The 12,302-nt window shown below is 49.5% G+C and overlaps 2 protein-coding genes across 4 annotated transcripts in view; one reads left to right on the forward strand and one right to left on the reverse strand.

Moving 5' to 3' along the window:
• Nucleotides 1-5,112, forward strand: part of katnip (katanin interacting protein) — a 29,819-nt gene extending 24,707 nt beyond the window's left edge. For all 3 annotated transcript variants that reach the window (XM_072712629.1, XM_072712628.1, XM_023819150.2), the window contains 5 exons: nt 157-296; nt 1,050-1,151; nt 1,238-1,398; nt 3,316-3,404; nt 3,519-5,112. In XM_072712629.1, the coding sequence (XP_072568730.1) occupies nt 157-296; nt 1,050-1,151; nt 1,238-1,398; nt 3,316-3,404; nt 3,519-3,577 (551 nt within the window). In that variant the 3' untranslated portion in view covers nt 3,578-5,112. The remainder of the gene's footprint in view (nt 1-156; nt 297-1,049; nt 1,152-1,237; nt 1,399-3,315; nt 3,405-3,518) is intronic.
• Nucleotides 5,113-8,176: 3,064 nt separating this feature from the next.
• On the reverse strand, nt 8,177-10,194 carry cox6b1 (cytochrome c oxidase subunit 6B1). The gene is made up of 4 exons (XM_023819131.2): nt 10,034-10,194; nt 9,162-9,273; nt 8,664-8,764; nt 8,177-8,428 (listed from the first exon to the last, which is right to left on the reverse strand). Exons 2-4 carry the CDS (start codon nt 9,265-9,267, stop codon nt 8,375-8,377), a joined length of 261 nt encoding a protein of 86 aa, XP_023674899.2. The 5' UTR covers nt 9,268-9,273; nt 10,034-10,194; the 3' UTR covers nt 8,177-8,374.
• Nucleotides 10,195-12,302: the final 2,108 nt, after the last annotated feature.

Genomic DNA, 12,302 nt, shown 5'->3' on the forward strand with positions numbered 1-12,302 from the left:
CATCGTGAAGCAAAGAGCGTCTGTAGTCTGCACAGTGAGAAATGTGATCGTCTTTTCTTGGAGTGGAAATTAACCCGGGCGACTTTCAGCTTGCAGCGAAAGAGTTGCGTAACATTTCAGAGGCATTAATTGGGAGACTTAACGGGCCACGCTTAGATATCGCGGCCTTCCCGGACAGCGTGAACGTGCTGGACAGCGTGAATGGCGACGTGCGTACTCCCGAGAAGCTGGTGGATGGCGTCAACAACACGCACGACGGCCGTCACATGTGGCTGGCTCCTGTGCTGCCAGGGGTGGTGAGTGTGTCTATGATGATGTCACACGAGTTAACAGTGTTCCAGTACAGAAAGTTGAAAAGCCAAGTAGCAGTACCAGGGACCCGTTTTAAAAAGCTAGATTTCTTGCTTATCTGGATAACTTGTCGGATTTAATTTACCCCAATTTAAATGCCCTTTACCTTCATTCACTTACATTTAAACCAGACTACCTTAAATCTGAGAAGTTGTCTGCTTAAGCAAGAAATTCTGCTTAATGAAATGGGCCCCAATTATAATCCAGTTAATTGTTAGCTATTGTTAGCAGTATCAGTGGATAACAACACATTACGTGGTATTTTGCGTAGCAACACTGCCACAGATAACGGCTGGACAGTACTGTGTGTATGACCGATTTAATGAAGTTTATTAATAATTAAATAAGACACAAGTGTTAATAAATAGTATAAACTATAGCTTTAACTTCAGTTGATAAAGGGCACGGCCATGTTGAATTCTGAGCTCGGTGTTGTGTCGATTCCTCCAAGTTCCCAAGTCAGAATTCCGACCTCGGGGCATTCCAGTTGAAAATTCCGACTAGGATCTCGGAATTTACGAGTTACTAGTACAAATGGAACGCAGCATTAGATCCCATTGGTGGAGGGTGGGCGGAGCAACAGTAAAATATGTCCATTCACCTTCAGGCTGCTCATCCAGGGTCTTAGGCATATGATGCAATCTTAAGTCATGTGATGTGTGTATGTCGAGTCAGTGTTTTGTGTTTTCTGTAAACAGGTGAACCGTGTTTACGTTATATTTGACCAGCCAGTGACGGTGTCCATGATCAAACTGTGGAACTACTGCAAAACCCCACAGAGAGGCGTGAAGGAATTCGGGGTAGGTGCTGCTTTTTTAATTGTAGCGACCCTAGCATGGGGTCAGAGGTCATGTTTAATAAAGGAGGGCTCTGCGTCGCACCCCAGCTGCTGGTGGATGACCTTCTGGTCTATAACGGTGTCCTGGACTGCGTCAGTCATGTGGCCCGAGGAATCCTGCCCACCTGCGACCCGGTCGTGCCGTACCACACCATCCTCTTTACCAGCAACGGCACCATCGCGCACCGTGAGAGGAACACCGTCATCAGGTATGGTGCTGGCCCTCCGCCCTTCTCATGTATCCCGCCCCCCCCCCACGGTCACATCCGGCCACCGTCACTCTCGCTCTCGCCGCTGCGGGCCTGTGCCCCTGTGCTCACCCACGCCGCGTCCTCTCGCTCTCGCCGCTGCGGGCCTGTGCCCCTGTGCTCACCCACGCAGCGTCCTCTCGCTCTCGCCGCTGCGGGCCTGTGCCCCTGTGCTCACCCACGCCGCGTCCTCTCGCTCTCGCCGCTGCGGGCCTGTGCCCCTGTGCTCACCCACGCCGCGTCCTCTCGCTCTCGCCGCTGCGGGCCTGTGCCCCTGTGCTCACCCACGCAGCGTCCTCTCGCTCTCGCCGCTGCGGGCCTGTGCCCCTGTGCTCACCCACGCAGCGTCCTCTCGCTCTCGCCGCTGCGGGCCTGTGCCCCTGTGCTCACCCACGCCGCGTCCTCTCGCTCTCGCCGCTGCGGGCCTGTGCCCCTGTGCTCACCCACGCCGCGTCCTCTCGCTCTCGCCGCTGCGGGCCTGTGCCCCTGTGCTCACCCACGCCGCGTCCTCTCGCTCTCGCCGCTGCGGGCCTGTGCCCCTGTGCTCACCCACGCCGCGTCCTCTCGCTCTCGCCGCTGCGGGCCTGTGCCCCTGTGCTCACCCACGCAGCGTCCTCTCGCTCTCGCCGCTGCGGGCCTGTGCCCCTGTGCTCACCCACGCCGCGTCCTCTCGCTCTCGCCGCTGCGGGCCTGTGCCCCTGTGCTCACCCACGCCGCGTCCTCTCGCTCTCGCCGCTGCGGGCCTGTGCCCCTGTGCTCACCCACGCCGCGTCCTCTCGCTCTCGCCGCTGCGGGCCTGTGCCCCTGTGCTCACCCACGCAGCGTCCTCTCGCTCTCGCCGCTGCGGGCCTGTGCCCCTGTGCTCACCCACGCCGCGTCCTCTCGCTCTCGCCGCTGCGGGCCTGTGCCCCTGTGCTCACCCACGCCGCGTCCTCTCGCTCTCGCCGCTGCGGGCCTGTGCCCCTGTGCTCACCCACGCCGCGTCCTCTCGCTCTCGCCGCTGCGGGCCTGTGCCCCTGTGCTCACCCACGCCGCGTCCTCTCGCTCTCGCCGCTGCGGGCCTGTGCCCCTGTGCTCACCCACGCAGCGTCCTCTCGCTCTCGCCGCTGCGGGCCTGTGCCCCTGTGCTCACCCACGCCGCGTCCTCTCGCTCTCGCCGCTGCGGGCCTGTGCCCCTGTGCTCACCCACGCAGCGTCCTCTCGCTCTCGCCGCTGCGGGCCTGTGCCCCTGTGCTCACCCACGCCGCGTCCTCTCGCTCTCTCCGCTGCGGGCCTGTGCCCCTGTGCTCACCCACGCCGCGTCCTCTCGCTCTCTCCGCTGCGGGCCTGTGCCCCTGTGCTCACCCACGCCGCGTCCTCTCGCTCTCGCCGCTGCGGGCCTGTGCCCCTGTGCTCACCCACGCCGCGTCCTCTCGCTCTCGCCGCTGCGGGCCTGTGCCCCTGTGCTCACCCACGCCGCGTCCTCTCGCTCTCTCCGCTGCGGGCCTGTGCCCCTGTGCTCACCCACGCCGTGTCCTCTCGCTCTCGCCGCTGCGGGCCTGTGCCCCTGTGCTCACCCACACTGTCTTCTCTCCACTCCAGCCCTCAGCGCAGCAGGTATCAGGAACAGTGAGTACAGATCCTCCCAGCGACACCCCCCTTCCCAGGGCCCATCCTCTGTCCTCCTCCTTTTCCCACAGCCCCTCTCCATATCCCTCCATCACCCACCCTAGAGACGGAGGCCTGAGTTTGCTCACAGTGTTGTGGTCATGTGACTCGTCCCTGGTCGGCAGAGGCTTCCGTCCCTCACAGCTGTCTGTGATGTCCATATCCATCACCGTTACTGGATCCATACTGACGATCGGCCTAAACTTTTTTTTTTTCTCTGTTGCTTTGTAGCAACTATGTGGAGAACCAGGATGTGAAAATGACCAACGAGAACCAGATAGTTCACCATCACGCCAGGAAGAAGCCAACAGCAGATCCTGGTAATGACATGCCTTCGTCTGCACGTTCGTTTCCTAAGTTGTACATTATTGCTTATTATATATTTGAGTTTCTTTAATGTCTAACAGTGTTTGACTCATCTGTTTATGTTGCAGCATTGCGTCCAAAAACCTGCATGACAGACCGAGGACAGATTGGGAAGAGGCGCTACTGAGAGCCAAAGTGAACCACGTCTGTCACGGAAGAGCCTGGCCGCGGATTATCCAGCTCCTTTCCGTGGTGGAGCATTGAATCCCCCCCCCCCCCCCGCCCCAACATGGATATCTTCCTTACCCCCCGCCATACTCCACATATGCCCTGAAGTATTTCCAGATGTGTCACAGAAACTGAAATTCAATTTGGAGACACTTTGATCGTACTTTCCCCTGATCTCCTTCACCGACATCACCCTGCTGTATTAAGACATCTTCTGCTTGTCAAATTTTTGTTTTTAATGTCATTTCGCATAAATCTTTTGACTACAGCAGAATTTGCCCACGTGCCCATTTGCAGTTTTGCTGTATTCGTTGTGGTGCAATCAGTACAAAAAAAACACAAAACGATGGGAAATGTACCTACGCCGATAAAGCATTTAAGCAGCCTTTGCAATTGATGCTGATGTAAACTGCCTTAATCTCTAATAGCATTACTGCATCTTTGAAGATCAAACACAATAGACGATGAGCAGTTATTTTGTACTGCTGCTGTTATGAAGCTCCGTGCTGGTTTCCCATGCTGAATATGCCACAGCCTTTTTAAAGATTCCTGTGTATCGTCATGCTAGCTTCTGAAACTGTGCTGGGTCCTTCGCCTGAAGGGCTTGGGCTTCAGTGTCTCGAGGCTTCAGCGACTGCTTTCCAGACGCAGGTGTAGCGAGCGGCCATATTTAAGTGACCTTAAAGTCCATAGATGGCTGCTATAGATGTCTGAATACATGCTTTTCTGTCGGGAACAAATATGATTAAGGCTTTGTGTGTATATGTATAGTATGTTGTGCTCTGATGACCGAAGATGGCAAACAACTCCTGAGTGGTTTTAAAATTAAATGTAGTACAAAACAGCAAACATATATAGAAGAGGCATGTTTATATATAGAGATGTTGACAGTCTTTCTGAAAGTAATTTATGGTTGCTAATTGGGAAATGACTAGGCTTGATTGTGCATTTCTAAAGTGTGAATGCGTGTGTGTGTGTGTGGCTTCAACAGAAATGTTTCATTAATTAACAAATTACTAACATGCAGAAACAGCCCAACTGTTAAATATGCAAAGGTCAAAAATATACCTCAGTTATGAACACTAGAGAAGTACCAGTTGTGTGTATATCATTCTTGAGAGACTGAAATTCTTGTGATGGTGTGTAATATTACAGCCAGGAAATCCTTGTATAGGAATATTTAGGTTGCATGTCCACCACAATAACTTCAACTCATAAATTCAGGACAGGATATGTAGGACACCTGTGTGTGTTTATTAAGATCATTTTGTGTTGTAAGAGAAGTATTGCTGCTTTTTGGGCCAAATCTATGCTGCATATTTTAGATTTCACACTACATTTCAGTCATGCTTCAGGTTGGAGAGTTCTGTTGCTGAAACTGTAAATGTAACATTACATGTTGAAATATTTTACAATATTTTTTTAATTACTTTAATATTAGTGTATATTTATTGTAGGTTTACCTAAATAAAAAGGTGTTGAGAACAATACAAAGTGTCTCAATATTATGCTTTAATAGGCCGTGAACAAGGAACAGCTGCAATGCACTCTGGACTGAAACCACAAGTAGATATGGCCACCGGTGAGTTTATCGTTTGGGAGATGATGCTAAATGTTTTGTGCTAATTGTGCTAATAACCAGGCTAATTTCTATTCATGTGAACGGAACTGTATCACAATCACAGAATCGGAGATTTGGGGTGGCATGGTGGTGCAGTGGTTAGTACTGTTCACACATCTAGGACCAGGGTTTGAGTCTCCCATAGGGTTTCCTCTGGGTTATGTACACACACAGACCAGAAACATGCTAAGGTGAGTTGGGAACTACCAAATTGCCCTTAGGCATGAATGAATGGTGTGTGAGCCTTCCTGGGTTATTCCCTGCCCTGTGATGGGTTTGGTGCCCCTTCCTGGGTTATTCCCTGCCCTGTGATGGGTTAGCACCCCCTCCTGGGCTGTTCCCTGCCTTGTACCCATAGGCTCTGGGCCCCCTGCCACCCTAACGAGGAAATGGATGGATGGATGGACCTGGAGACCTTCCCCATAAAGTCAGCTGCATCCTGCACTGGGAAATCTTCATTTTCTAATCTCTACAGCCATGGAAAAATCATCAACATTTTTCTAATTTCAGCACAGCATGCATTTATTTTTGGTCTTCTGTAAATAAATATTTATTTTTAAAAATAAGTTACGTGATAGGAATGATTTTCATGTGACCAATAGCCTTTTCCTTCCTAATCCTCAGTTTCCCATGAATCACTGCTGTTGCACGCAGTACATGACTGAGGTACTCCTTACAACTGATGGGGACAGCTGCTGCTCGTAGCCCCCATGCATGGAACAGAAATGTTCTGTCTACTGCTTAGAAAAGCTACTGAAAAAGCAGTTGTTCTCATTGGAATCCAAACCATATATGTCCTTTTTGCCAGGTGGTGTGACGATACGGCAGCTCAGCCATGGCTCTTTAGTGATGTGAATGTGTTTCACAGTGAGGAACCAGGCCCATGGTGACAGTGCCACTGCAGAAGAGTACAGCCATGTTCCAGCTCAAAGTGCAAAAGCAAGGCTGCATTTACTGGGCATAAAACCTCCGTTTTGTGACATTTATTGAACGGCAGCATTTTCCCCTGACATGGAACACTGATTTACTAAGCACTTTTCCATTCATTTTCTATGCAACATCCTCCCCCCTACTTATCTAAAAATATCAGCAGGAATGTCTGGGAGATGAAAATGTCCAGTGCAGAATAATGCATCACTGATAGTACTTTCCATAAGTGGAGACAAGTCTGTTTAATCATTGTCTGCCCATTTTAATTTCAGGCACCTTTCCAGTGGCACACTGGCACATGTGTGTCCTACAATAAGGATTAAGGTTTGAAATGTGTTTATATGGAGATTACTCTGCATTTTCTGGTCCGTCCGTCCCCCGCCCCCAAGTCCAAAAACACGCTAAGGTGAATTGGGGTTGCCAGATTGTCGGTAGGTATGAATGTCTGTGTAACTGGTGTGTGAGTCTGTCCCGCGATGGGTAGAGCCCCATCCTGGGTTATTCCCTGCCTTGTGCCCCGCGATGGGTAGAGCCCCTTCCTGGGTTATTCCCTGCCTTGTGCCCCGCGATGGGTAGCACCCCATCCTGGGTTATTCCCTGCCTTGTGCCCCGCGATGGGTAGAGCCCCTTCCTGGGTTATTCCCTGCCTTGTGCCCCGCGATGGGTAGAGCCCCATCCTGGGTTATTCCCTGCCTTGTGCCCCGCGATGGGTAGAGCCCCTTCCTGGGTTATTCCCTGCCTTGTGCCCCGCGATGGGTAGAGCCCCATCCTGGGTTATTCCCTGCCTTGTGCCCCGCGATGGGTAGAGCCCCTTCCTGGGTTATTCCCTGCCTTGTGCCCCGCGATGGGTAGCACCCCTTCCTGGGTTATTCCCTGCCTTGTGCCCCGCGATGGGTAGAGCCCCATCCTGGGTTATTCCCTGCCTTGTGCCCCGCGATGGGTAGCGCCCCTTCCTGGGTTATTCCCTGCCTTGTGCCCCGCGATGGGTAGAGCCCCTTCCTGGGTTATTCCCTGCCTTGTGCCCCGCGATGGGTAGAGCCCCATCCTGGGTTATTCCCTGCCTTGTGCCCCGCGATGGGTAGAGCCACTTCCTGGGTTATTCCCTGCCTTGTGCCCCGCGATGGGTAGAGCCCCATCCTGGGTTATTCCCTGCCTTGTGCCCCGCGATGGGTAGCGCCCCTTCCTGGGTTATTCCCTGCCTTGTGCCCCGCGATGGGTAGAGCCCCATCCTGGGTTATTCCCTGCCTTGTGCCCCGCGATGGGTAGAGCCCCTTCCTGGGTTATTCCCTGCCTTGTGCCCCGCGATGGGTAGCACCCCTTCCTGGGTTATTCCCTGCCTTGTGCCCCGTGATGGGTAGAGCCCCATCCTGGGTTATTCCCTGCCTTGTGCCCCGCGATGGGTAGCGCCCCTTCCTGGGTTATTCCCTGCCTTGTGCCCCGCGATGGGTAGAGCCCCTTCCTGGGTTATTCCCTGCCTTGTGCCCCGCGATGGGTAGAGCCCCATCCTGGGTTATTCCCTGCCTTGTGCCCCGCGATGGGTAGAGCCACTTCCTGGGTTATTCCCTGCCTTGTGCCCCGCGATGGGTAGAGCCCCATCCTGGGTTATTCCCTGCCTTGTGCCCCGCGATGGGTAGAGCCCCTTCCTGGGTTATTCCCTGCCTTGTGCCCCGCGATGGGTAGCGCCCCTTCCTGGGTTATTCCCTGCCTTGTGCCCCGCGATGGGTAGCGCCCCTTCCTGGGTTATTCCCTGCCTTGTGCCCCGCGATGGGTAGAGCCCCTTCCTGGGTTATTCCCTGCCTGGCACCTGTAGCTTCTTGGACAGGCTCTGGACCCCCCGCCACCCTACATAGGACAAGTGCATATAGAAAATGGATGGATGGTTTTTTTTTTGGTATGCAGATTACTCACATGGGACCCAATTTTTTTCTTTTATTTTTACTTAGGATTAAATCAGTGGTAGTTTTTTATACATTTCAGACAAAAAACTGCTGGCCCCTGCCACCAAAGTGCACATTCCAATGTAATTTATTGCCTGAGACCTTAATGCAGAAACACAACACAATGATGATTATTAAGGAATGACCGTTCGGTTAGAGCCTGCCCGTCTCTTAGGGCAGCGCAGGAAGGTGAGGGTGACCCCGGCTGGGGAGGACCCCTCCTCAGTACAGATGTTCTTGTCTGAATGAACATGTCACTGGACCTCTTTCAGATCTTGCCAGGAAAGTTGCCCTCTGCTCTCTGATCATCCCATTTAGAGACCTAGGAGACAGGGGTGCATTTTAAGGGGGCAGAAGCCTGAACCGCTGTTAGGAAACATGCACAGGACAGCGGGTCTGGATGCAGCAATGCTGAGCGCTAATAAGGGACTTTGGAAATCAGCGGCTCATTTACCTGAATAGGCCACAACAACGAATTTCCTTAATCGTTTAACTTTCATTATTTTGCAACTCCTAACAAAACCAACATCTCCGTCACACAGCGATCAGCTGCTTACCCAAGATCCAGGGCAGATGGATTTGTAGACCCTCATGTACCAGTCACAAGGGGTGATGTCAGTCCCCTTGGCTGTCAGTGCTTTTTGGCAGCGGTGATAATCTATAAATAAATCAGAAGCATTAGTTCAGCTGTGCTGTGATTTTTACGATTCATTGAAACTTTCCTCAATTTCATTGTGGCCTATGTTTAATCAAGTCTTAATTCAATACCAAATGATTTTTCTTAGGCTGTCTCAAAATTAGTACTCAGTGCCATGGTGTGCAAAGTGCGTTACAGTGAGGAGGTGCTCACAACACTTTTAAACTGGGACTTCACTTCTTTTATGCAACAAAAATGATTTCGTCTCGAATTAAGCCAGGAGCCTAAAATAGGACCGGCCAAGCGTGTTCGGCGCGCTTCTCCGGCCCAGCAACCCAGAGGGTGCAACTTCGCGGCCGACCCACAGAGGGCGCTCGCCCCGACTTCTCCAAAAGCCCGCACCGGGGGCAAAACTCACCAAGATAATTCTGCCAGCAGTTTCTGGTTTGGTTCTGGTTCGGGAATCTGGCATCGAATGGCGCAGTGCGGTAGGACTGCAGCTTAGTCTGTATGTCATCGGCCATGGTTAACTGTAAAAGAGACCAGAAAACACACGGGTGTTTGATTGTTATGTGCAACGGTGGCAGCCTCCCAAAAGATAATTAAAAACATAATGCAGCAGGTTATGGAAACCAATAAATTGTCTGAAGGCAACGAACATGTACATGGGTTACAAAATCAGACAGAATGTGCGTGTGTGTAAACACGCATACGCAGCCTAACAGGTCGACATTTAATGTCAAAGAAAACTGAAAAAGACACAGTATATCTATTTATATGACCTTCAAAGACGGACAGAACGCGAAGGTTAAAATGTGCCGTTATGCAGCATTTGAAGGTTATTCTAAATATTTATAGCCTACAGTACATTCGAAATTCATATAAATTCGGTTTTGATGTCAAGGTCATTATTTTCACTAACAATAAATAGTCATATTTCTCACGTTTCACATTTTCACGGAACTACAGCATACGGTGATCCTTACGCGCTTTCCGGGTATTGAAATACGGTTATGAATTCCTATGCAAATTTACCCTTAAATGCAAAGGATTTCGATAACTAGGTATACGCTTGCTCCGTTATGTAATTTAAAAATGTAAAATACATACAATAAAAGAAAAAATTAACAGAAAAACAAGACAAAAGATCATGTCCATACACTGCTAGCTACGTCTACTACTCCAGTATACGAACACACACGTATATGTATATCCTTATATCACAAGTAATTATTCTAGTATTATTCTAAAAATCGAAATGGTACGTAAGGGGCATTATTACAAAATTACCTCGACGGCAGGTGTTGCAATGCAGCAATTTTGGTGTTTAGAATGAGCCCAGGTTGTACACGCGGTGCCCGACGCGCTGTTATGCGGATCAGCAGAGTGCCGCCGTGCGGGCGGATCTGAAGGGTATGGCGGACCAGGTCACATTGAGACTGAACAGTTACATTATGGTACCGGGTAAGTATGGGAATGTCAGTGTCACCCTGCGCAGGCGACACCCTGCCTGCTTTTATTTTTTTCTTTTTGGCGTTCTGTCGTCAATGTAAAGCAGTATCCGTTATTTCTCTTATTAATATATTTAAATATCGGTATAATATTTGTTATTGAAATATATGATGCAGCTGTCGATACGAAACCCGGAAGGGCATAAGTCATGAGAGCGTAAGCGTCGTACAATTTAATGATTAACCTGAGAATAAACTATTTTACATGAGGACCTTATGAGTCAAACAAAATGTTATGTTTTTATTATTATATTATTATTGTGGGCTTACGAGCTACCTTTATTCGGCGATGTATAATAAATTTATGAATGAAGAGAAAGTGAAAGGCAGAAGTATTCCACGTTTACTACAGCGGCAGAAATACAACCTCGCTTGAACCAGTAGCAAAAAACGCTGTGCCTATAAAATTACTCGGGTGGCGCTAACACGAAAAAATGCAGAAAAAGACCAATTTTCTTTTAAAGTCTATATAATGGAAAGCGGGCAAATTAACAAAATAAGGGAAACACCAAATGAAAAACGCTTAAATTTTGAAGTAAATAAATCCCAATAAGTGCAGCTACAGACGTGAGTCATATTAGGTTGAACGCCAATTAGCAGTATGTGTCAGCTTGTCAAAGGCGTGACAATCAGCACTTTGACTTGTAAGTTTTCCAAGTAACATGCGCTAACTCGCAGAATTCCAAAGAGGTCCAACTCAGTGCCCAAACTGTAGGTACATTAATCGTAAAAAACTGCAGAAATATTTAATGTGTCATGAGGAATAGTCTCAAAAATCATCACAATGTAAGCCATACCTAAACTGGAGCAGTGGTCACAAGTCAGCTCACTGACAAGGAGAGGCAGAAATGGCATGGATGCCAAACACCAAATTCACGGCATCGTAAATTACTACAAAATGAATCAGCACCTCTGTGACCCAGTCGCAACAAAGGCACTACGCTGCAAGCTTCACAAAGCTGGAATTTATGGCACGATTGCAAGTCTGTAGCCATGGGGTCAGCATTGGGGGGGTCCAAGGCTGTAATTGAATATTGAGGGGGACGTTCCCCCCCCGATAAATATAATAATGGCCTTGCATAGCTGTCATTTGCAAACCACGTATCCGAGACTAAGGAACAACGGTCCAGGAAATGCAAAACCTGGGCCACTGAGCAATGGGAAAAGTAATATTGTTGGTTGTGACTCATCTTTCAGCCTTTTTCTTACTGGACAGGGTTATATTTGGATAAGCCAAAGGACATCTGCTCATATGGTGTCTGATCAGGTGCCATGCCTGCTCTGCATGCTCATATAACGGCCCAGGAACCCCAGGCCGCTTACAGGACCAGGTGTTCCCTGTGCTGCAAACTCCATGTTCCTATATTCCATGCTGATAATCCTCTGAAGTAAAACATTTCCATACCCCCCCCCCCAATCACCACATCTAAATATTATAAAACATTCATGATACATTGGAGCGTGGGTAGCAGACGTCACCCTCCCTCGAAGGACCGAAGGCGTTTCTCTGTGGTTCAGTGTCCCGCTAATGACAGCAATCCCAAAGGGACTGAAGGGTAGCTGTACAGCTTATCAGGGCCATGCATCTTTTATCTATCACGTATCCTGATTAGGGTCATGGTGGGGGGGGGGGGGGGGGTTCATTTCTTCATATTGTTATTCTGTTCAGTGTTTCCATTAATTTGCCGTACCTTAATCTGTTAGGCTGCAATTTTATTTTATGACTAAAAGCATTATCGACAATCTAAGCTGTTTCAGTATTTTGATTCTTCCCAAAAAGAGCATATATTCTTATTCCAATAAAAAACACAGAATAGCACGAATACACTTACATCAAGGAAAATGTACATGGATATACAGTAGGAGCGTAAACCAATAGAAATGAGCTTTACCATTAAATGTTTTACTATACAGGGAGTCTGGGGCTTCGGACCCCCTGCAACCCTAAATAAGACAAGCTGTTACAGAAAATGGAAGGATGGATGTTTTAATATACACACCTGAGCCTGAACACTCTTAAGAGGCAAGAGAACTTTTATTATGAAATA

Source organism: Paramormyrops kingsleyae, chromosome 5 (genome assembly GCF_048594095.1).
Source record: "Paramormyrops kingsleyae isolate MSU_618 chromosome 5, PKINGS_0.4, whole genome shotgun sequence".
In the NCBI taxonomy this organism is placed as follows: domain Eukaryota; kingdom Metazoa; phylum Chordata; class Actinopteri; order Osteoglossiformes; family Mormyridae; genus Paramormyrops; species Paramormyrops kingsleyae.

Coding starts and splice junctions, on each gene's coding strand:
- cox6b1 (XM_023819131.2), bottom strand. CDS start 9,267: ATGGCCGATGACATACAGACTAAGCTGCAGTCCTACCGCACTGCGCCA. Junction 8,765..9,161: donor CTGCTGGCAGAATTATCTTG/GTGAGTTTTGCC, acceptor ATTTATTTATAG/ATTATCACCGCTGCCAAAAA. Junction 8,429..8,663: donor CCATCTGCCCTGGATCTTGG/GTAAGCAGCTGA, acceptor CCTGTCTCCTAG/GTCTCTAAATGGGATGATCA.